Below are 23,816 nucleotides of genomic sequence, written 5' to 3'. Positions count from 1 at the left end.
CAATAAGTGTAGAGAAAAACGAAAGAGGATTGAAAACATCAAATATAAGATTAACTCATGCTTGATCGGACACAACTTCCATCGAATCGTTTCGTGCTATTTCAATTCGAACGGAGGAAGATTAAAATTTCGCCAGACAACGAACTACATTCGCAAAATTGACAATTAAAAGAAAATTCTCTGGAGATACGTCATGAGGAAATTGCGACGAATTACAGATGAATAAAATAAAATAATCAATTCGTAGAAACACCGACACAAAATTTAAATTGTGAGACGTTATGTAATACTTTCGAAAGTTCTCGAATCAACTTTCTAAAATGGCAATCGAAAATCGCTTTTATGATATGCAATCTAGATAAGATGTAATAATAGCAAATACAAAAAGCAATTTATATATATATGTATATGTGTATTTTTTTTCAATTTCTCGAGCATAAAGATTTCAAGAATATTTTATAGCCAATTCTTTAATCAAAAAGCTTTCGGAAATCAATACATGTGTACTAAAGATACACATTATAATGCATTTAAAAATTAAAGATTGCAAACATTCGATTACAAAAAATATAAAAGATAAAAATAGCTGTTAAATAAAGGCAGTTAAAACAGGATCGTTTAAGATTGAAAAAAAGTAAAGAATTTAAGTGGCAAGTATATAAAACTTGACGACACGTCATTAATCTTGAACGATCGATCTCGTGAAAAAGAGGCCGACTCCTGGCGCATCGATCCTGCATTTCCATGCACCGTGATGGTTCCCCTTTAATCCCAACCGCGTTGCAAGCAGCGGAGAGCTCGCGTTGAGGGGAACCGCGCTTCGCTATCGAGCGAAGCTCGGCGACCACCGGCCGAGCTTTGCGAGCCTGTTTCCCAACCACCCATCCATACAAGGTGTCCCAAAAAAATGTACACGCCGATCGTGCAGCGAAATCGGAAGATTGATTCTTGATTTTATTCAACTTTGTTTGTGCAATTCAAATTTTATGCAATGAATCCTTAATCTATCGAAAGGATATGTCAGTTTATACGTCCCAAATGTTTAATGTTTAATTTTTGACGACGGGAAACCAAACAATTTCAGGAGGATTAGTAGATTAAAATATAAGGATTTAAATATTCAAATTAAAAATTCACTTTTTTAAGAGATTTATCTACAGACTCAAAAGATCCAGCTGTTAATAATTAATATCTGTAAATGTAATAGCGTTCAATAATCCAAGGAAATAAGCAGATATAAACAGCTACATATTATTTATAAATTAAAAAGAGATATTAATATTATTATAATTTTGTGAGTCTTGTGAAGAGAGAATTCTCGATTTACAATCGCTTGGGAAACGCTGTTCTCAAGAATACTAAAATCACCGTTATATATGAACGCGGTGGATGTCCGCTGACCACAATGAAAGGAGAAAATTGCGAGAGAAGAGGAAGGAAGGCGGAAAGTACAAGAGATAGAGGGAAAGAGGAAGAGGGCTCGCGGTACCGTACGTACGGTTTATGTTCCCACTAGCCTACTGACTCGATGCTCCCTCTCAATCTCTATCTCCTTCGTTCTATCTATCCTTCGCTTTAGATCTAGCGCGTATCTTCCTGGATTAGCAAAAGATCGCGTTGTCCAATCCATCGCAAAAGGGTGTAAGCTGCTTTAAATCCGATTTATTGTATAATTTTATCGTAATAATTTTAACTAATAAGCTTTATTTTAATAATTTTTTATTTTCATTCAAGCTTTTTAATTGTTATAATCAAATTGAATGATCAGAAAAATTAAATTTCAATAATAAATGTCATTATATATATTTTATATCTAACGAATAGCTAACAATTTTAATTTGCTTTGTCTGTGCCTTTTATCTTTACTTATCTTCATATGTGAAAAAGATAGTGCATATTATATGAAGACATTAGAAGAACAAGGTGAAATTTAATTGTATATTTTTCTTGATGAAATATTATTATTATTAATTCTATTATTAACGTTATTTTTACTAAAATGTTATTTACATTTATATTACAATTACCTTCTTCTCTTCAATAATACAAAAAATATATAATATTTCGCGATGTTAAATTAATATAACAAAATAAATAAAATGAGGTAATGATCGTGATTGTTTTCACTTAAGTCGTAATGTATGCTAATGAAAAGTTTCAAATATTATCTTAGAACTGCAGCGCGAATAAGGACTAAAAGTCGGTGAAGTACGGCGCGCGGGCGTGCGAGCTCTTGTTCGCGCGTGTGAATTACTTTCGCCCTGGGGGGGCATCGCATCTTATTTAGGTCGTATACATCGAGCGTATACTTCGGTTCTGGCACGAGTATGTCGGCGTCGTTATTACGGCATCGCCATTATCACGAGAAAAAGACAGGAAAGAGAGAAGGAGACAGAGAGAGAAAGAAAGAAAGAGAGAGAGAGAGAGACAAACACATGCACAGGTGACCTGACCGTGTGCACGCGACTCATATTTATCCCCACCTGTCTCGATCTAAGTGACTTATTGAGTATTTTACTTGTTTCGTACATTCAACGGAGGTAACAATCAAACAGTAATCAGACCTGATCTATGTAAATAATTGATTTCATGCGGTTTGAAGACGATAAAAATAATACGCGCACATTTTTAATTATACAAATAAAATCATACACATGTATGACAATTGACATGTAATATATATGAGCGGTAAATTAAAATATATAACATGCATTTACAAATTAACAAATATGTTTTATGAAAATTTGCAGCAAATTAAAGCAAGAACAATTATGGATTTATTTAAAACTGAAGTATTCATAAATGAATTTCTTATTTTTAATTTCAAATCTGATCTTTACTTTCTAAAAAAGGTATAATTAATAAAGCTACTAAAAATTTATGAAAACTAATTAAAAATTTATAAAAATTGTTAAATCAAATGATATTTTTGTCATCAATATGTTTAACCGTTATTTAAGAAACATGATTTCATTAACGTCAGCTAATATTTTAAAATACTTTATAATTTTATGTTTCCTATCGTCTTTGTCCCATCACGTCACATGGATACTTCCGGTCGTTTCACGAGGACACCGTTATAGATAACAACGGGAATATATATATAGTCTATCTTCTAATATACATTCTATGATTATACCATATAAATTACTCCGTGTACTGCTGATATCGCATATAAATTTTGCACATATATCGATTCAGGCACTTTTAAAAATACTAAATATAGATCTTTCTTACAAATCTTTCTGATGCTTATGAAATTTACACTAAAAAATCAATAACAAGAAAAAGAACCAATTATTGGCCTCAATTTTTCTTTATTTTTCAAGACTTGATGTAAAAGAGTTTTTTCCCAAAGTGCATGATAGAAAAAGCAAAAATATAAATAGAGTTTTATTTTTTTGATATAAAAAGAGTTGAAAGTAAAAAAATATTTCTAAAAAAACATTTCATAAATATATCTATTGAAAATTTTTTCAAGTATTGAAGAATAAAATTAACATTAAAACGCTTATAAAAAATTTTCATTAGAAGATAAGCGATATTAAATTCGCCAAGTAATAAAAATTCAAAGTTACGTAAAAGCGCCGGATATCTTTTTTATGCATATATTTTTAATATTGATTTTCACCTGATTTAAGGCACACACAAAGACACAAAATTCGTTATTATATCACAAGAGTTTTTAGTTCTTCTTCGTATCCATTTGTATTCAGAAAGGAATAAATTTCTTTATGTTATCTCGCGAATGCAATATATCTGCAGAATGAGAACCCGCACTTTTCTGTTCGCCTGCGTGCAACACGCGCGCGCGCGTGTGCGTGCACACATACGTATAAATGCATACAGTCGCGCGTCTGTATCGCTGTGCGTGCGATGTAGGTATTACTTAATAATATTCATAACCGGGAGGTAAATGCTGGAGTGGGCGAGAAGACGGGAGGGAGAGCGAGAAAAAGCGATAGAAGCAAAGAGACGAGAGCCTGTCGAGAGAGACAAATATCGCGAAACCGTGGATGATCGAAGATATGAGAAAATAAGAGAAACGTAGAAGAGATCGATAACGTAAAAATGAAAAACACGTCATTAATATTTTATAACGTCAACAAGCTTTCTTGAGTGGAGAGTGAATTTTTTCAAGAGAAAAGACTCGTTAATTGAAATTGAATTTGCATGATGTTTCTATAAAGACATTGGGGAATAAATTACACTTTTTTACGATGTTACACGAAATTTCGAATCTTCCCGTAATAAAAAAATCAATCTTATGCCTTGAAGTCGGGACTTTGATTGCATTCTTTGTACTAAATATGGCTGTCCTACTATCCAGTGCTAAATGTAATAGCGTTAATTTAATATTTACAAACCAGAGTCAGATATTCGTGTTTAGCAAAATATGTAATGTATCAATATTTAGCAAAAATATATGAGAGGCTTCATATATATTTATAAAATTGTGAATAGGAAAATAATCTGCACAATTCAGTTAATTATCAGAATATAAGAAATATGACAAGAAATTAACTTTATCACTATATTAAAATAATATTAAAAAAATTTGTTTTCCCCCTTTTGAGATTTCTATTCCTAAAATGATTTTTTGATATGGTTCCTCGTACAGAGGACGGACAGTATAACCCTATTCGATGGCATAAAGTTTTCATTGATGCGAAAGCTAATGCACTCTACTCCAGAGGATCTATTTCTACGTCGCTGTCTGGCACCGTTATGACGCATTGCTCCTCCCAAGAGAAACACCTCCTCCCCAGAGAGAGGGTGAATCGGCACGAAACGAGTCGAAGGGATGCGTTTTATCCGGCGACCCACCACTGTCGTCGTCGTTCGTCGAACTGAACAATTCCGTAACGTCGCAGCGATCCTCGAGGACGCGCCTCGAGGTATCATAAAAGAATGCGGGGGCAACCCCGAAGAAGTCGCGGTGACACTTGCTCGCACTCGCTTCTCCCTCTACTCCACGTTGGCGAACGCGTTCGCATCACTCACTTTCACTGACGCGCCGCGCGGCGGGCCGGCCGCTACTGTCCTCCCGCGCGCAAGGGGTGGTACCCCGGCGCCGGCACGAGAAAACGTCGATACTCCTCTTTTTCCCTCTCGTCGCGGGAACCCCGGATTACAACGACGACGTGCGATCACGACAGTGTCCAGGGGCGCGCGATACACGAATACCAAGAGGACGACGACGGGCGATCACGAGCACTCCGATACTCCGATGGACCCTGTCCGTCCGGACGTGCACGACACGGGGCGTCGTCGACTGGCGCACTCTTGGGCGGACAGTCACGAGCAGTCCCACCGCATCCCGACTATCCGCGCGTAAGGGTCGCACGCGGACCAAGTAGCCGCGAGGACGGGCCTCGGCTCGCCGCGTGCCATCGGTCCCTTACGCGGGGACGCGGGGGTGACTGCGGCGATCTTGGGCGACGCGCGGGAGGATCTCGGGAGATTGCGCTTCGCGAACGCCGGTTACTCCGCGGATGCCGGACAGCGCGCGCTATCGGGGGGAGATCACTTGGCGGATCACTCCGAGACGCACGAAGGGTCGAACGAAGGGCGTTCGCGCGGGATGGTAGGGACAGGGAGAGATCCCGCGAGGCACTTGAAAGAAATCGCGAACTGTGTCGACCGCGAACGATCCCTTTAACACCGTGGCTGTCGCGCGACCGTGGCTCTGGGTTGACTGGTGCGCGTCGCGCAAGACCGGAGAGAGCCAGCCCCACCGTTTGCCCTCTCGCTCCCTCTCTCTCTTCCCCTCCCTCCCTCCTTGCCAATGTCTCTCCGTCTGTCTTTCACGTTTTGCGGGCCGGTTGAAGAGAGAGTGAGCGAGAGGGACGAAGAAAGCGTGAGCGCGATAGTAAGGAGGGCTAAGCGCGCAGGGCACAAAGTGGGAGACAGGCGTGAGGAAGGGTGGAAGGAATGCGGAGGGGATGCGAGGGAGGAGGAAAGAAGAGAAGGCGCGTCGTGAGTAAGGAAACTCTCATGACGGGAGGGAAGAATGAGGCGAAAGGGTGAGAACGGAAGGGAAGGTGGTGGGTTTTCAGATAAGTCGAGACTGAGGAGATGCGAGAGGAAAAGGGTGGTAGGGTCGCTGTAAACAGGATCACGTTGGGGTAGGTCTAGCCGCGACCCATGCTCCCTTCGATACTTTCCGGAGTTTTCCGCACGGACGCGGATGACGCTCTGATCGCGACGTGTTAGCCCTTTCGATGTTAATGATCCTGATTATAAAGGGTGATTCTCTGCGACAGGATGTTTGTAACAAAAATATGAGCTTTTGAAGTGAGACTTCAGCTTGAAAAGTTCTGATAAATGCAATATGCTACATTACATCGTTGTAACGTAATCATATATAAAAAAGAGCTGTTGATATCACTTTATAGCTGCTAATATTATTTTCGCGATTGTGATAAGCTTCTCTCCTAATTTTCTACACGTTCACGTGTTAGTTACAAATTTTTTTGACAATAATGATTCATAAAGAATTATATAAAATCTCATTTGAATTTAAAGACAAATTATTTATATGAAGCTTTTAATTAAGCAATCTTTTTGAGGTGTATTAAAATAATCGTGTAACGAGCAAATCTTCAAAATTATTAATAAGACTTCGTTTAAAGCGCGTTTTTTTTACTCGGCGTCCCGATTATGTCAACTCTTCGTCGCGCGCTAATAAATATAATAAAGACCGATTTCATCGTAAATGTAACACATATGCGTGACAAAGGGGTGGAGGGGGAGATAGGGGGATAGGGAGGGAGTTATAAAAGCGTTTACTTTCTGTCTATGAGCAGCGAGGCCGGTTACAGGATGGCGCACGCACTCACCGCGCCACGATCGATCTCAGAAGCGATCGATCGGTAGGGATGCCGCTGTCATCGTCGCCGCGACAAGGTGTTATTCGCTTAATAGAAAGGCGTCGTCGTCGTCATTCCTACTATCATTAAGTCTAATCTACTGAATCTTGATTTCATTGGAGCAGAGAGCGAGACTCGACTGTGTTCGATTATCGGGAACAAAACGCTGATGAAAATTTCAAGAAGACATTAGTGATTTATGCGAGTAAAGATCATAAATTATATCGAACACATCGCTCGAATGTATCTTCGCCTTCATTTCGGGTAATGATCATACTATCTTTTTCCTTTCTTCAAAGCAGTTTTCCATACTGTGCGTTTCAATATTAAATACACCTTTTATTATCATCTTATTGAAAAGAAGAGACGTATATTACATCATACACAGAGTAACGTAATGAAAGTGAATATTTGAAATTAATTTTTATTTGAAGTTAAAACTCAGGAGAAAAATGTTTGGAATAATTTCATAATTTTTTGTAATAGCACAAAAGAGTTCAAATTGAATTAATGATTCTAATATTTAAGTAAAGTTAATTATGAATAAATTAAAATGATAATTAGAAAAATTGCTGGAAAACTTGGCAAAAGCGTGGAGTATTTTCAACGAGCGTTTGTCTATAACATAATGAATCATGCGCTGAGATATGAGAGGAGGCAGAAAAGAGGTGGTCTAAATCTAATAACGAGAGTCGAAACGGTTCCCGAGATATAAATTGATAATGTAAATGGCCCAAAGAAACCTAACGATCGTCATGGCAGTAAATAAATTCTAACCACCGTTCCACACAGAATTTCTCTTCTTTGATCTTGCTCCAGTCTTTTCTTTTTACATATTTTCTCCTCTGGTATTATTTTTCTTTTCAAAATAAACATTTTATTGCTTATTTATTTTTCTTTCTCGACTGATTACTGTCAATAATTTTCCTATTTCCATATTTGCGTAGTTTTTTACGCATTTCCTCATATTAATATTTCAATAATCAATATTTAATTTGAATAAAATATGTGTTTTTAATTTTATATTTTATCGTAAGCAATTGGTGCAACTTTATTCAGCACAATAGCTTGATTCAAAATTTTAAATTTGCATAATTATGGTAGCATTTTTTGGCATAACAGTTCATTTTCACTCGTTAATCGAAGTACATATATAGAATCTTTTCTTGATTGTACAAAAGCGTCCGACACTCGATATCGCACCGTTAGGTCGTTCACTCCCTCCCACTCAAGTTTATGTCGTTTCGCGCATTATTCCAGACGACGGATTCTCCGCAGGTACGTGGGAAGACGGCGGCGCGATCGAATCGATCGGACCGAACGAAAGAGAAGAAGTTCTCCATTATCTGATCCCCCATTATCTGGTTAAAAAAAAAGTAAAACCGGAATTCTTGAAATTGTGATATATAAAACCCATCCGGTGCTATGTCTGCGCGAATCGAAAGTACTATCGATTGTTCGGATTCGAATTGTTCAAATTTCAATGTAATCGAACATGGTGTTTCTAAATATCCGGAATTATTTAAATAACAATTATAACCTCAAATTACACAAATGACGGCTCTAAATTAAATGAAATTTATTCAAATTTAAGATATAAATGTGGATAGTTAAACAATAATTTCTGAAACATTTATATTTTTTTCTAATTAAAATAACTAATTTTTTATTTTACTATTGATCGTTCGAAATTATGTAATTTAAAAAAAAATATTAATATTAAATTACTGTAGAAATTGTGACTGATATAATTAAAAGAATCAGGTTAAATTAAATTATTACAACTGCAAGTCTAATCTTCGCAAATATGTTGCGAAATATTAAAGAGATTGCGTAATTCATTTTCAGTTGAATACTTCTTTCTCTATATTCATTACTAAGGTATGTAATAAAAAATAGTTAAAACATAGCTTTCCAATTTATTAACATAAAATATGACATCAGAAAGACATGTCTTATCATTTTTCCACAAGCTCAGTCTTAAGTAAAAATTCCCAAAATATGGTAAATAAATGCATTAATTAAGAATGATATAATATGATGTAACGTAATAGGACAATCATATATTATTATGGCATGATACTGTTACTGTGAATTTTCACCGTTTTACCGATCATATGCGTAGAATCGTGCGAGTTTGGTAAAAGACTGTGACGTAATTTTGCACCGGTTATCTCGTCTGTGCGATGAAAACGACAAATTACAGTTATTTACGCGCATCCACTGTCAATGACCCATGTGGCTTAAAACCGGACATAAAAGAGCGATGGCTCGAACGGTCGAGGACATTGCGGTTTCGGAGTCGGAATTGAGAGTTTCATCAGTATTTCGCCTATCAACACGAAATTCCGTTATTATAGGTTCCGGTACAAATTATTATGTTGTTTACATGTTGTTTCCTTTCAACATTTGAGAGAGAGAGATATAATAATTAATTCATAAAATATGTACAATTTAAATGATGCGAGAGGCAGAGCTAATCATTATTATACTATTATTATTATACTTATTAATATACATTTAAGAATTAATATTATTTATTATTATAATTTTATTTAATTATTATAAATAATTGTTGCTGCAAAATTTGTAATTAAAATAAAAAAAAACAGATAAATGCAGGACTGCCAAATAATAATTATCGGCGCTTTTTAAAGTTCCACGCACCAGTTTGATTCATGTTCAAAATTATATCGTAAATAATAATAATTATTTATTTTAGAAACAAGTCAATTTTCCTGAAAATTGTGTTGTTTCTTTTTCAATTATTGGCTTATTCATTTGAGGCTTAAGTTAAGTTAATGATGCTTCAGTTAAGTTAAGAGGATATATTATAGTAAAACACTTATTAATTTCAATCGTATAATCAATCATCACCGAGAAATATTTTTTCATTAAAAAAATTAAAATAAGAAGTAAATATTGTATTTGTTTCACGATCAATTGACGTTGCTAAAAAACGAATCAATTTATGTTTTAAATAAAATGCTTGATTAGAAATCTCTCGATTCAAAAGCAGAAAATTCATTTAAGATTTTCTCTTCGTTAATAATAACTTATATTCTCCATTATGAGCAGCCTAGATATTACGACATAGCTTACGTTCTGCTTAGGGTAGCAACCCCCGGCATCGTTGCGACACCGATGTAAACATAATGCGACCGAGGTGCAACGTGACATGAGGGTGGCGGGATCTAACGTTCCTCATCGCGATCGACATGGAAGGTGGGCGGGGGTGGCCGAAGGCTTTTTTCGTTTCACCTTTTCCCCATGCACGAGGGAAGAAGGCGAGGCGAGGCAAGTCGGGGCGGCGCGATCGATAGTCATGTACGCGTTATACATATAAGTGGGATCGATGCGGGCCTAGGCACCACAAAGAGCGAAGGATGTGTATAGGTATGTAGGTAGGTAAGTAGGTAGGCAGATAGGTAGGCACAGTAGGTTGGTAGACCACGCTGAAAGCGTTCAGGGATGTACCGTTAGAATCGCGTTACCCGACGCGGCTGTTGCGCGTGCCAACTTTTTGCGACGCCATTGTCATTCCCGTCGTTGTAAATCGCCGCCGAAAACCTTGCCGCGGAATCGCCGCGATGGCGCAATCGCGCCGTGAAAGTACTGCGAATTTGCGACGCGATGCTGCTGAAATAGAGCCGAGACTTTCCAGCATACGATTGGGACCGAGCTTGGAGCGTTTAATATTGTAATTCGTGTTAGCCACGATTACGTGTATGACACGTATGACAGATTTATTCAGACTTCGAGGCAAAGTATTTATGATAAAAAATGGCTAAATATTTTAACGGGTTGGCAGTAAATACAAAAATTAAATGAAAAAATAATAGAATCGCTCATAAAAGAAGATAAACAAAAATATTATTTTATGGATATTAAAAGAATAAATTAATAAAAATAACTCATTTCTCGCACACATTGCAATGAATAATTTACGTTGAAAAGTAGAAAGTGAAAAAAGGTAGAATCAATTAAATTTAACACGCATCAAGTTCATCAAGGCAAAAATTTCATTTTCTCACATATTGTTCCTGAAATTACTCAATTTCCTTCATTTCAATCGAGCATTTGCCGCCATCAAACTTATAGAGTCAAAGGTAAAACGCCGCATATAAAGTTCAGTTACAGAAAATACACAAACTCGTTTCGCGAGATATTTTCCGCGTTTACTCGCGAATTATTGGAGCGCAGTAACCATGCTCGTTGAAAAAGCCGTCATATCGAACTCGCGCACGAGTATCTCAAGGTCGAAAGTCTCCAAGCCGTATTTTCTTCGACCAGCAAGCTTTGTTGCGAACTGGCGAACATGTTAAAACCAAAATCGGCGCGCACAGTTAAACGGGGAGCTGCTTTCTCATTCGGGTTCATTGCGCTCTTTCGGCGGGACCCGCAGCGCAGTAAACGTGCGTACAAGTAGTAAGGTGAAATTTCCAAACGCGAATTCCGTCGTAAATTACGTTACGACAACGAGGCGGTTGACAAGCGGTCCTCTCGAATACCGTTGCACGAGCCGACAAAACGGGCCCGCCCGACTCTCTCAACGCAAAGTGAATTCGGAATATCGAAACCTTTATTTTTTTATGCATTTTTTGCATTCGCCATATCCGGAAAAATCGGCATATGATGGGTCACGGTACATCGGCAATTTTCTATTCTTTCTGTTTTTCGAAATCACGTTCCTGAGAAATTTTACTCCTTCGCCGAATTACTTTCGAGAAAGTTGATAAAGTTTTTGTAAAAACTTAACAGCATTCATTGCCTACTATTATATTTATCTGTAATTGAATATTATTTGTATATTGATAGTAATTTAAATCAAAATCAATTAAGAAATTTTATTATTATTATGCTTTTATAAAAATTGCGTTGCTACAGGACCGATTCAATCTTAAATTTTAAATCTCCATTTCCACAATATTCTGATTCATTATTAGGATTATTAGGATAATTCCTAATGCTCTCAGTCTTCTTTGATAATTTCGAGAATCGAAAAGGATCCGTTTCCGACGAAAATGAGAAAGAGAAGGTGAGAGAAAGATGGAGAAAAAGGGGATATATATTTAGATGAGCTGGACCGATGCCAAGCTCATCAACGAAAATGAAATCTGGGTCTTTCTCTCTCTCTCTTTCTCGTTCGTTTCGAGACGCTCTGAGTTGCTGAAACGTCAACGACATATTCGCGATACATGCGTATGAAACTTTATCTCGCCGACCTCCCTTTACGTTCTGCGATTAAAAAAAGATTCGAGTAGACTAAAGACCTTTCAAAAGATTATGCGATCAAAAATCTTTGAAGTTAAGAATCAAGATGTCCTATGGAGCACGCTCGATCAATCGCATTAAGAATCTATCTGTCTCTCAGTGATAGAAAATTTAGTAAAATTTAAATATTATTCGTCTCATATGTCTTTAAAAGAAAGATATGATAGATAACATGCAACAAGAGATTTGCGCAGCTGATCAAAAGTATATTGTGGAATTTTTTATACGTAATATCGAAAAAATACGAAATTAAAAGTCGATAATTCCTATCATTTTTATATGGCATATAAAATCATATAAAATCATATAAAATCATATAAAGACAAATCCATAAATCTATAAAGAACTTTTCCACGTCGCTTAGTATAAATTATCTAACAAATTTATAAAGAAAGCAGTGCATAAAGATACGATGGATTTGTAGATCAACTGCACGTTTCCGACAGTACAGTTTATCTGGCATGAAATAGCTTCGTGGTTTTCTAATAAACGATATACTATATGCAAGCAAGTAATAAATATTCGGATTGCGCGACATTTCAATCACCCTTCATTATGTTGTCGATGTACACCCGAGGCTTAGCTGGTGGCAATCTCAGTAGCGTAAATCCGGCTTTCGAAGAAGGCGCGAGAGCAAGGTAGAGAAACGTCTGTCAAGCTAGTCGAGCTTTCCCCGCCCGCGGCGTCAAAATCATTTCCGGGCCCGGGCCCGGGTCGGAGCCCGATTGTAACCCGGGTCCATTTTTGTCAGTTAGGCCCCTCTTGTTCTTTCACGGATTGCGTAACTCGTACGAAAAAAAGAAAGAAAAAAATGGAGCGTGTATTCTTGAACAACACAATCAAAGAAAGAGATAGGAATTTAAATAATTTTTTGCTTGCCCCTATAATTAATTTTTTATTTGCGAAGCGTTTGCTGATCGATATATGTTATGCCATCTTCATTAATTTGCATTTTTCTTCAAGATATAATATAATAATTTTTAATATGTAAAATAAATGGATAACATTAATTTACTAGATTATACTTTATAAGATTTAAATATATAATAAAAATATGGTTAAAAAGGTACATAATAGTCTTAGGTTGCTTCACAATGAGAGATCACTTTAAGAAACTTCTTGTTAAAAAAGAAGGCAACAAAATGTCAATGAAATTAAGATTTGCTTCAATATATAGAATAAACTCACGCAAAAAATACTCGTAGCGTTTCTTTTGCAACGCGTTTCTTTTTGGGGTCGCGTCATAACACTTCAGAAATAATCGTGCGCGTAACAAGCATAGAAAGTGACTAGACCAGTCAATGTCGAGCCGATACTTTGAGATCGCGCGATTCAAGCAACCGATTAACCGATATTTCTGCCAAGGCACATTTTACCTCGTCGCGATCCGCAAGTCGTTCGTTTTCACAACAAGATCCCATCTAGCATAAATCTATCTACAATTATTGCGCAAATACTCGATAGCTCATCGACACGGCTGCATTTTATCATTTCTCGATCTATTTTCAAACGCCATCGGCTAAGCCGGCGGGTGTGTTTTGATTTACTATGTATGTGTGTGTTATATTATATTTTAGCATGTATTTTTTCTATCGTAATACGTTGCATAATCCTTTCTGAGTTGAATAATAATGCGCTCTCCTCTTTTACAAATTCCAGCTACATGTGCGCTTATTCATCGATTTGAATTTTTGATATTACTTTTCACCATTAAATCTTTATAAATTAGTCTTTATAAATTCTTAAATTTAAATCTTTATAAATTGATCTTTATAAATTCTTAAATTTATTCATATAATTTATCACACGAATTGTTCATAAAATAATATCAGGAAAATTTAAAATGTTTTGTAGAGAGCTGTATTTGTTAATATATGAATGTACTCACTGCAAAGTCTGGTCTCACTAGTCGCCGTACGTGGCTCGAATATAAACACATGAAAGTAATGGTCTTACCTGAAATAGAAGAAAAAACATGTTAATATGAAATGAAAAAACTAGGTTTATCGCTTAATTATAGAGAATACTTTCCAATAAAAATTAATTTTGCTTGTAATTTTAGTAGAAAAGAGAGATAATTAATAAAAAATCATGTATATAAATAATTGTAAGATAGTTCATAATCTATTAATGTATCTAATATAAATTAGACTAAAGATCATATAGGCTCGACGATAAAAAAAATCAAATTGAAAATAATAAAAAGGTCAATGTCCGAGCCAAATAAGCTGTTAAAACAACATGCGATTACATATTAGAAAATTAAAATGCAATTTACATCGAATACAAAATGTTATAACCATGCGTTTCAATCTCGCGTTTTACATAAATTAAATCTAAATAATTGTTAGCAAAAGCTCATAAAACACGTTACAAAAATAATATAATTAAAACTGTTACATAAATGGAGATGTCGATCATAATAACGATCATAATAAGTTAAAATAAATTAAAAATCTAAAAAAAAAATAAATCATAAACTTAAAAATGTATATTTAAACAGTCGGAATATTAGATATGTTAAATTAATTAAGTTAAATATATATAAAAATATATATAGAACAATTTTTTAGATAATTAAAGTGGCAGTCGAAGATATAAATAAATAAACTGAAAAATATACTTGAGCGTAAAAAATATGAAACCTGAATTGAACAGAATCATATAATATAACGTGTCTAATATGTACATATGAATATATGTATAACTATTTAAAGACTTCAATGTAACGCGTAATATTTCTAACTTTCCCTCACATCACTTACAAGTCAGGCAAAACTTCATAAAGATTATCGAACTTCTAAACAGCTTAAAGTAACGTAAAACGAAGTAATATCGAGCTTACGTACAGGAGTATGCGAATTAGTATAGTTAGATTGATTGCGTAAGATGCCGGAGTGACATTCGAATTGATTCTTTCCACAATTGTACGACGTATCAGAAGTACAAAGTAACGTTCAATCGAACACAAATAGACAATACTCACTGAAAATTTACCGAAATAACGCTCGCGCACAACCATTCAATCCAATACAAATAAGCAATATTCACTGAAAATTTACCGAAATAATGCTTGCGCATAACTAAAGACGCGCATCATGTCCGAACCGTTTGAAACTGCCGAAAGCGCCAACACGCGGAGCCGACGACTTCCGAATCCACCCGAACACAATCAAGTGCAATGTAAAGTGCGCAACATGAGCGGGATGCGTTTGAAGTTGCCGAAAGACCCTCGGCAACATTCGAACGAGTCCGAGCGCAGTTGACACTTGACAGTTTGACGAGACGTTTCAAATTTTAAACCGCAGAGTCCCGACTAAAATAAATAGAAAAAAAAACCTGTGAAACTGCAAAAAATTGTCAAGTGAAATATGCATCGTTTTTCCTTCGTTCCGAGCATTTGCGTCAATCCGACAGAATCGATCGATCGAGCGCGCTTTCAAACGTCAAATCTCGCCGCTCGTCTCATCTTCTCTCGCGTATCCTTCTCTCGGGGATCCTTGTCGGCGAGGAGTGTCGCAATCGGAAGTTTCGTCTCGCAACCGACGTTCCGACTCGACGCACTCGCGGTTGCCGTGTGAATCGCCGAGCGAGAACGTGTCCGTTGGAGCAACTCACGTTTCTCTCCGTCAACATCCATGCTAAGTTGGATTCGTCGGCGCGAATAAAAGGTAACCTCTTTCTCCCTTCCTCTCCCCTCGCCGTCTCATGCTTGCCTATGATGCAAAATATTTATCTCGACAATTTCTGCCTTGCACGAGTGCTTTACTCTTATAGCGTTTCTCGAGGATGTGCATTTTTAAAAGAGACACGCGAGGATATTTATTGACATTTTCGCATTTTGCTGTCATTTTGGATTTTACGTCTAAATAATACCTTGAGAATTTGGAGATTAAATGTAACGATACATGATACGATTAATAATTCACTTTTATTGTCTCGTCAAGTTTCTTTCCAGGCGATCTCCAGCGACTGGCCGCGTCCGAGCTCCATCGCCGTCCTGTCGGTAAGAACGAGAATCGACGGTAAATTCGCGGCGGTCGATACTACTATCGAGCAATCGGGTACGCAATCAGTCCGTCCGGGCGCTGCCGATCAAGTCGAATCGAATCCGAGCCGAGCCGAGCCGAGCGAAGCCGAGGCGACCGGCCTTGCAAGGCTGCCGGTCATTGAACCCTTGGCCTACTGTCGTCGCGTGCGCCACGTAACACGTGAGTGTACACACGAGTGGGGATAGGTGACGAACGCTGGAGGAAGAGAAGGACGAGCAGGGGGGTGACTTGGAGACATCCGCGAGAGGATCGAGAGCCACGCGCTCGCAACTTGATGGAGGTGAGTCTCCTTATTCCTCGAATGTTTTCCCCGTGTTTTTTTTTTCAAACGGTATCCGATACACGGACGATAAAATTTACGAATTAAAGAGTTTTAGAGCTCTTAACAAGGTGGCAAATTAGAGTAAGCGTTAATTATAATAGCAACATGTTTCTTCTTCATGCGTATTATAAAGAAAAAGAAATATGTTGTTGACGGAATTAAAATTTGCGACATTTCCGGATGAAATTTAATCTTTATTATCTACCTCAATATTCGATGAAAAAAGCACGAAATATAAAATTAATTATTAATTAAATAGAATTAATATAATAATATTAATATAATAATTAATTTAATTATTAATTTAATTAATTATTAAATAAATAGGAGCTTGTTTTTTGTGTTGGAGAAGTAGATAAATTTAGATTTTTATTTGGACTTTTTTTGGAAAACTGTTAGCTGCAAGCTTAGAATAAACTAATGATTAAAAGCGCTATTCAAATGAAAATGCGAAATGATATTGTGGTAGGATAAAAAATGCACTTTTTATACGAATGTGTTTGAAAAATAAGATTATTGTTAATAATTTTACGCGAATGAAGAGGCCAAGACCACGTCATGGTCGCATGCGATTTGCGCAATGCGGGGCTTCGCTCGAACATACTATTACTGCATAAAGCTTCGGATAAGCTCGTTATATACCGACGTAAATTTTTCTCGACAGACTGATACATTAAATTGATACATGTGACTGTCTCCGTTTAAAATAAATCTTTTGATACAGGAAAATGAAATCCTCCTATCATTTATACGTCCACATTTTATTATCACAATTTAAATCTGTATTTAAATAAGTAATTTAAATATGAGATTTAGACTGAGAAAATTTAAATTTAAACTGATTATCTGAAATGGCATACTTCTTTGTGTACTTTTAAATTTAAAAATATTTTTAAACTGATTACGTATATTCCTTTTTTCCCGCTAAAAAGAAATGCATTTTTGCCTCTTTTATACAAGGTAAACTCAGACAATTTTTATTTCGAATGTTGCATATTTTACTAGGGAGAATAAGCTCATAATAAAATTGTCATAATTTCTAATATCCATGCACATTTCATTATTGAACGAAAATTGCAGTTATTTTTGAAACAAGCACGTGCGCAAAACTCACGACTGAAAATCAAAATCAAGAACAATGACTATTCTTCCGAGAGAGTCTAATAACATTGACGGTAATTGAAACTAGCAATAATAACAAGAACTTGTCGTGCATTGCTACCACCAAGCTTTAAATCGTTCCCGCAATCAGTTACGTTAACGGAGCTGGCTGATTCAGCCAGGGAAGTCGAGGCTAACAATAATAATAACGATAATAGTGATACCGTCGGGGAATGCACCGGGGAATTCTCCCGGACACGAACGGTAAAAACGACGAGGAGCCTGACCTCCTAACCCCTAGACCCCGCGGGACACGCGATCACGTTTTCTCGCAGCTCATCTTTTCCGTTACGCGTAATTTTACGCGGCGCATGCGACACGATCAAGACGGCGCTTTTGACGCGTGACAGTGGTTGCGCGAATCTTGTCGTAATTGTCGTAACCGTTGTCGGGAAAAATTATTTATGCCGGATAAGCGGTATTCACGCCCCTACCGGTGCAACGTCTCTTAAACTCGACGCGCATTAAACGAGCGCAGACAGGCTTTCATGATAAGTATCGTCTTAAAAGCGATCGTGACACGATCTCTCCTGATCGCGAATCTCGACTTAATGACACTTATTTTCATCGAATGGCTGATTTATCCGCGTTTGATGATTTCTGATTACTGAGGCGAACGGTAATTTTCTTTATGTGTTGATAATTGTGTCGGATGGACAACAATTATACACCGTTAAAGTGTGTCTTCCCGATTGACGTATTATTATTGGCCATATTCGTTTCAGCATAAATTAATATTAATTGTAGTTTTTAAATCGACTGTCTGTCCCCCCTCCTGGAGCGTAATTTTCATTATAATATAGATGGAGAAGAAGAGAAGGTTCAGCTACACCACCGCTAAATAGCGTTGGTGGAACTATCTTTGTGTCATTGACATATTGCTACGTCATATAAAATCAATGCGCTATTTATTGACGTATTCCTAATGCGTCACGTAAGAACTATAGATTGCCGATTATTGATGTAATGTTATAATAATTATAATCTCTCGCGTGTGTTAGCTATTATATTTTAATATCAACCTTATGACTGATCATTATTTATAAATATTCTATAGACAAGTGGCTAAGTAATCTTTAGACATACATAAAACGTAGCGGTAAATATCATAAATTTAATTCTTAAAAACGTCAAGAAAGTGTTAATCATCCTCAAATATCTGACAGCCGGAAATTTTGTTTGCGTTGAGTGGTATTTCAGCTACTCAGCATTTTAAATGTGATTACGCACGTTATTGTAATATTTTTAAAAAATTAATATTGAAACTAGTAGTAGTTTTTTTTCTGAAGTATTTTTTCTTCGTGTCAAATATACGTTAAATTAAATATACGTCTAATTAATACATAATGGTACATTTAATATGAGAATATTGTATAAAAAAATAGCATGTTATTTATCCACTTTTTGCTAATTATTATCGATGAAAAATGTGGAAAGACATTGGATATAATATTCTAATAATAATCAAAAATATGAAGCAAATCAATAGGTTGCTCAGCCTTAATATAGAACTATTGTATATTTTACATTGTGTTGTAGTATAATATACTCGTAACAAGCTGCTTTTTTATCAGAACAAATTTTGAGGAGAAAAACAAGAGAAAGGTCTTTTGTTTTCAAGCTTTAATTGTTCGCAAAAACACTCGCATATATTTTAGCAATTTTTATGAAGAGAAACAATTTAGAAATATTTTTTTTCTCGTTATAAAAACGTGTCGCAACAATTAATTATCGGCTTATTTTCCTACATAAGTGTCATTACATTTATCCAAAAAAATATATCAATTTATTTTTACATATACAAGATTTAGTAATTAATTGTGCGTGTGTCTAGTGAAAATTCATGCACCTCGTAAAATCATGAAACAGATTTTCTTTACGAAAACTATAAAAATGCAATTGCATGTCAATTTTGACAAAAAACTATTTTTTTCCCATTTATTTATATTCTATTACCTATATAAGGATTTACGCAGAATTCAAATGCTAGCAAAAAGACGACACGTTAAAGGAGAAAAATTGCTTTAGTGTCTAAGAGTACGTCGAATTTTCCCACCGGGTCTCACCTTTTCTCTGCGTATTCGTGCTCGTCAGGTCGTGAGGGAGAGCCTTAGAGTGAGCGCGACGAGGATGACGGGAGAGGCGGCGGCACGTGGGGGCCACTCGTGCATCGGCGAAGTAACGGTGTCCGGTAACCGCGTCAGAGCCGGTGCTAGCGGTACTCGCTGGCGTTCCGTTACTCGACCGACAGATCCGCTAAAGCGACTCGAGCTCTCTCCTTCTCGCTTGTTGCGCGCGCGCTGCTCCTTTCTCTGTCACCGCCGCCGACGCCGACGCCGTCGCCGTCCCTCGTCATCCGTACAAGAACCGGCAAGAGTCTCGTCGCGATTCGCGTGCTGGTAATGGTCCGCGTTACGCCAACGCGATTACGCGGTTACGCGAGCGAGATCGTGGACCCGACATGGCCTCCAGTCCTCGTACGGTGTCGATTTTAAAATGCAGATCGCGAAACGCGAGGTGTCTTTTTTTTTTTATTAATAATGAAAGCCTAAGATGTCCTCTCTCAAGATGTTAAATATGATTTACCGACATATGTTTCAGCAGCAAATGGCTGGAGAAATCTGGCTCCTCTTTCTTTATGAAAGTTTAAGTCTGTGCTTGTCAAATCGATAATTTTCAAAAGCAATTTAATATTGCAAAATACGACATGTCCGAAAATAATCCAGACAAAGTAAATGTCTAAGAAATATTCAAAAAGGCTCTTCATCGCTTTTCAGATATCCCTTATGTCTTTTAAATTATCGAATAATTATATCTACACAAACCATTAATTATACTTTCGTAAAGTCTTAAATCATGCATTATATCTTCTTGCGTCACGTGAATCAACATTTTTATCTATTACTATTCCTAATCGCACTCCTACTGTTTTATCATCGTTTAAATAATGAAAATTGCCTCATACTTTTTTCAAAAATGAAACACTAACATCAAGATTAAAGAAACCTTCTAACGACGATTCTATTCATTTCCATACCTGTTCCTGTGATCGGCGGGGACGTCAGCTGCGAACTGCTTATATCCGGAGGTTGTTGCGTTTGCTGTTGTTGTGGTTGTTGTTGTTGTTGTTGCGATTGTTGTTGTGTTTGTTGTTGTTGCTGCGGCTGCTGCGGACTGTTTGCAGCGACGTGTACAGTACCCGGACTCGCAGCGCTTTCAGCCATTTTTCGCGCGGATATTTGCTTCCAGCAAAAATACAAATTATGGCATTTCTACGTATGATAATTGTCGAAGACGTCGTTGTTGTTGCGTTGCGTCGAGGCCAGCGACAAGATGAAATGAGTGAACTGTTTGAATAGTCAGTTGCTTTCGATATTGCCCGGGAAGTACGAAGTGCTTTGAGCTTCTATCCCATTATATTCTTGTCCATGTATGGATATTCGCGTATTATTGCAGATTAGATCAATTTATTTACATCTATTCCAAACCATTGGAATCGTCGTCTGAACATTTCAAGGTCTCTTTAAATCTTTCTTCTTGAAGCGCAGGATATTTCGTTGTTTTCGCGCTTCTTAAGCTTTCATTGTCGCTCGTGTTTGATTGATATCTATAATAGTCTTCTATTTTCTTATGTTCATTTAGATTGTCATTAACGACTTGTATCGGTGCGCCACGCTTTTACAATATGTCGACTTAATGCGCCAACGTCTGGGAGAATTTCGCTCTCGGTATATGTGTTTTCGATCGATTTTTCAGCAAGTGCGACCAAACATTCGTTTCGACTCATCTTCGAGATCCAATCAATTTATTAGCTTTAAAAAATGAGGAAAGATGATGATGGTTGACGAAGGTTAAGAAAGGCGGATTCTGGAAGATTATTCGGTATCACTGTACACTAGTGAAATTATCATTTTTAGTTTCGGGCACTTAAGGGAGAAAGCGTCATTTCCATTCTCGTGAACGAAGCGAGCGATATTTTTATGCATCCGAAGACAGGTGAAATCGAGATTCGGATCAAGAAGGAAGGAGCAACGACAACAAACATCAGGGAGGAAAGTATGAAATAGGGGTAGTTGGGGCGGCCTCGAGTGGCAGCCTGCCGAGTCGATAGGTCAGTGGGTCTCGTTCGGAGAGGGTCGCTTCGATTCAACCACGCGTTTCCTTCACGCGCAGCCTCGAAACAGCGAGGGAGCGTAGCGGTCGAAGTTCTTAGACCCGGCGCGAGTTCGATCTGTACAACCGACTGGAGAGATGAAGAGGTGCAAGTATACTATCGCCGAAACACGAGAAACTTTAACAATAGTTTACCCCGAGAACAATCGATTATTCATATATACATAACAATTTTTTTATATTCCACGTAGAAATCGGTTTCTTTAACGATACAACAATTGCAACGATCGATTTTAACGATTGCGGCTCCTATAAAGTCGCATCAACGAAGCGCGTCACACAGGATAGCTGATTGATTTTTATTGCGAGTTTCGACGAGAGAAATATTTAAAGAAGATGAATACGTCAGGACAGTTTCACCTTTCCACTTTTTCCTCCATTTACAAGTCGTATTTATCGCCAGGTTAATTGTGATGACTGTGATAAATGTGATGTCTTAACAAAACTCGTTATTGGAATCGTTTGATTTATGTCATCACGGGTAGCTCGAGATAGCTTGGATCCGATTCGAGAAATTCAAGAGGCTCCGCTTCAACGAAGGCGCTCGTGATCTCGCGCGATCGGTAGGTCGACAGGCATCCCTCGAGGATCCATGTCCGATCATGGTTGTCGGTTGCTGGCTTGCTCTTTGCGGATATCATTGATCGAAGAACATCGTCGATCGGATCGAGCGGAGAATGATGAAGGAACGAGACGGTTCGCGACCTTCGACGATTAATTCGGCGGCTACGGTCGATATCTCATCACCTCGACCAGCAACCTCGCACGCGATAAAATACCTTAGCACTCGCGACGAAACGCTACCACCGCTGTTTCGTGATCGTTCCTCGAGCGCGGCTATCCGTGTCGCGATGTTCCTCTCCCGTCGATAGTTGCTGTCACGTTAATCTCGTCGATCACTGACATCCTTGATCGATCACCACACTGCCAAGGACATCCACACTGCGAACCACTTGTCGTTCTTGCATATCCTTCGGTATCATCGACGGTATTTGCTGTCCAGGTTCTTCGGAATGTTAGTGAAATGCGTTATTCCCGTTGATGATCAACAAATATCATCCCCTGAGGTGCTTGCTCGCATCTGATGTCAAATGTTTAGCTCCTTGTGCGATTATCGGTGAAGCTTGATGCCAGGAGAAGCGAGTTGATGCACTCGGATGTTGTTGAAGATAGCATCAGGAAAGCACGACAGGCTCAGGGTTGATTCGAGCGCCTCGTGGCTTCACGTCATCGTCCGTCGTGTTCACCGATGATGGAAGCGGAGGCTCGCAGCTCGCGAATAAAGGCACGTTACGTTTTTCGTTGGAAATCGCAAGCGACTCGCGCGCAGGATGAGCGACTCTGCGTACTCCCGGATTCGTCGTCGAGGAAGGAGCTCGTCGAGTCCTCGTCCCGGGCTCAAAACCTTCCTATCTTCCTTCCTTCCTGCCTTCCTTTCGTTTCGGCGTTATGCACTTTGCGGGGCACCAGTGGCTCGTGCTTGCATCGACCGTCACCAGATGGCATCCGGGAACTTGACTCGCCCCCGAGCAGCCCCGTTGCGCCCCCAGAACCCTCGCCATCGCCACCCCGCCCGGATTACACTAGCTATAGCGAAGGATTTTCACCCCCGTGCAATATTTATGGCGAGGTGAAAGGATTTTTCTCGTGCTAAAGCATCGTTACCATTTAAGTTACGATATGAAACAAGGGAGGCAGATAAATAATGGAATAAAATATCGATATATAACTGTATAATAAATGATTGATCGAATGAATGAATGAATGAATGAATGAGTGAGAAGAAAAATTATTATTTATATCATTATACCATTAATTGATTTCTATTTTTCGTTTGAATATACTTTATAATTCTTTATCTATTGCTGTGATTTTTTGCTCTCAATGTTTCGTATAAAATATAAAATATGCATACAATATTTATATTTATACTTTCTTATATCACACATAATCTGCATATTT

At 37.7% G+C, this 23,816-nt stretch overlaps 1 protein-coding gene and 1 long non-coding RNA gene across 18 annotated transcripts in view; one reads left to right on the top strand and one right to left on the bottom strand.

Moving 5' to 3' along the window:
* The window catches only part of Hr3 (nuclear hormone receptor 3 ROR-beta), a 97,343-nt gene that overhangs the window by 57,222 nt on the left and 16,305 nt on the right, over positions 1-23,816 (bottom strand). For 6 of the 9 annotated variants that reach the window (XR_014438075.1, XR_014438078.1, XR_014438076.1 and 3 more), the window contains exon 1: positions 20,719-23,326. The exons of 1 other annotated variant lie outside the window; for it this stretch is intronic. Coding sequence is in view for 3 of the 8 variants with exons in the window: in XM_083095465.1 (XP_082951591.1) it covers positions 20,719-20,905 (187 nt within the window). In the remaining 5 variants the exon portion in view is untranslated. Of the gene's footprint in view, positions 1-4,827; positions 5,702-20,718; positions 23,327-23,816 lie in introns of those variants that run through there. 2 more of the 9 variants (XM_083095471.1, XM_083095469.1) reach the window with 2 other exon arrangements.
* The window catches only part of LOC145969379 (uncharacterized), a 34,266-nt gene continuing 25,825 nt past the window's right edge, over positions 15,376-23,816 (top strand). For 8 of the 9 annotated variants that reach the window (XR_014438087.1, XR_014438086.1, XR_014438082.1 and 5 more), the window contains exons 1-2: positions 15,376-15,817; positions 16,105-16,478. This is a non-coding gene — a long non-coding RNA (uncharacterized LOC145969379). Of the gene's footprint in view, positions 15,818-16,093; positions 16,479-23,816 lie in introns of all 9 variants that reach the window. The other variant, XR_014438085.1, reaches the window with a different exon arrangement.

Source organism: Camponotus vicinus, unplaced genomic scaffold (assembly GCF_025532165.1).
Source record: "Camponotus vicinus isolate PSW18456_S1 unplaced genomic scaffold, iyCamVici1.0 SCAF_3, whole genome shotgun sequence".
NCBI classification, from domain to species: domain Eukaryota; kingdom Metazoa; phylum Arthropoda; class Insecta; order Hymenoptera; family Formicidae; genus Camponotus; species Camponotus vicinus.
The sequence above is the reverse complement of the archived record's forward strand: the minus strand, read 5'-3'. Positions and strand labels throughout refer to the sequence as shown.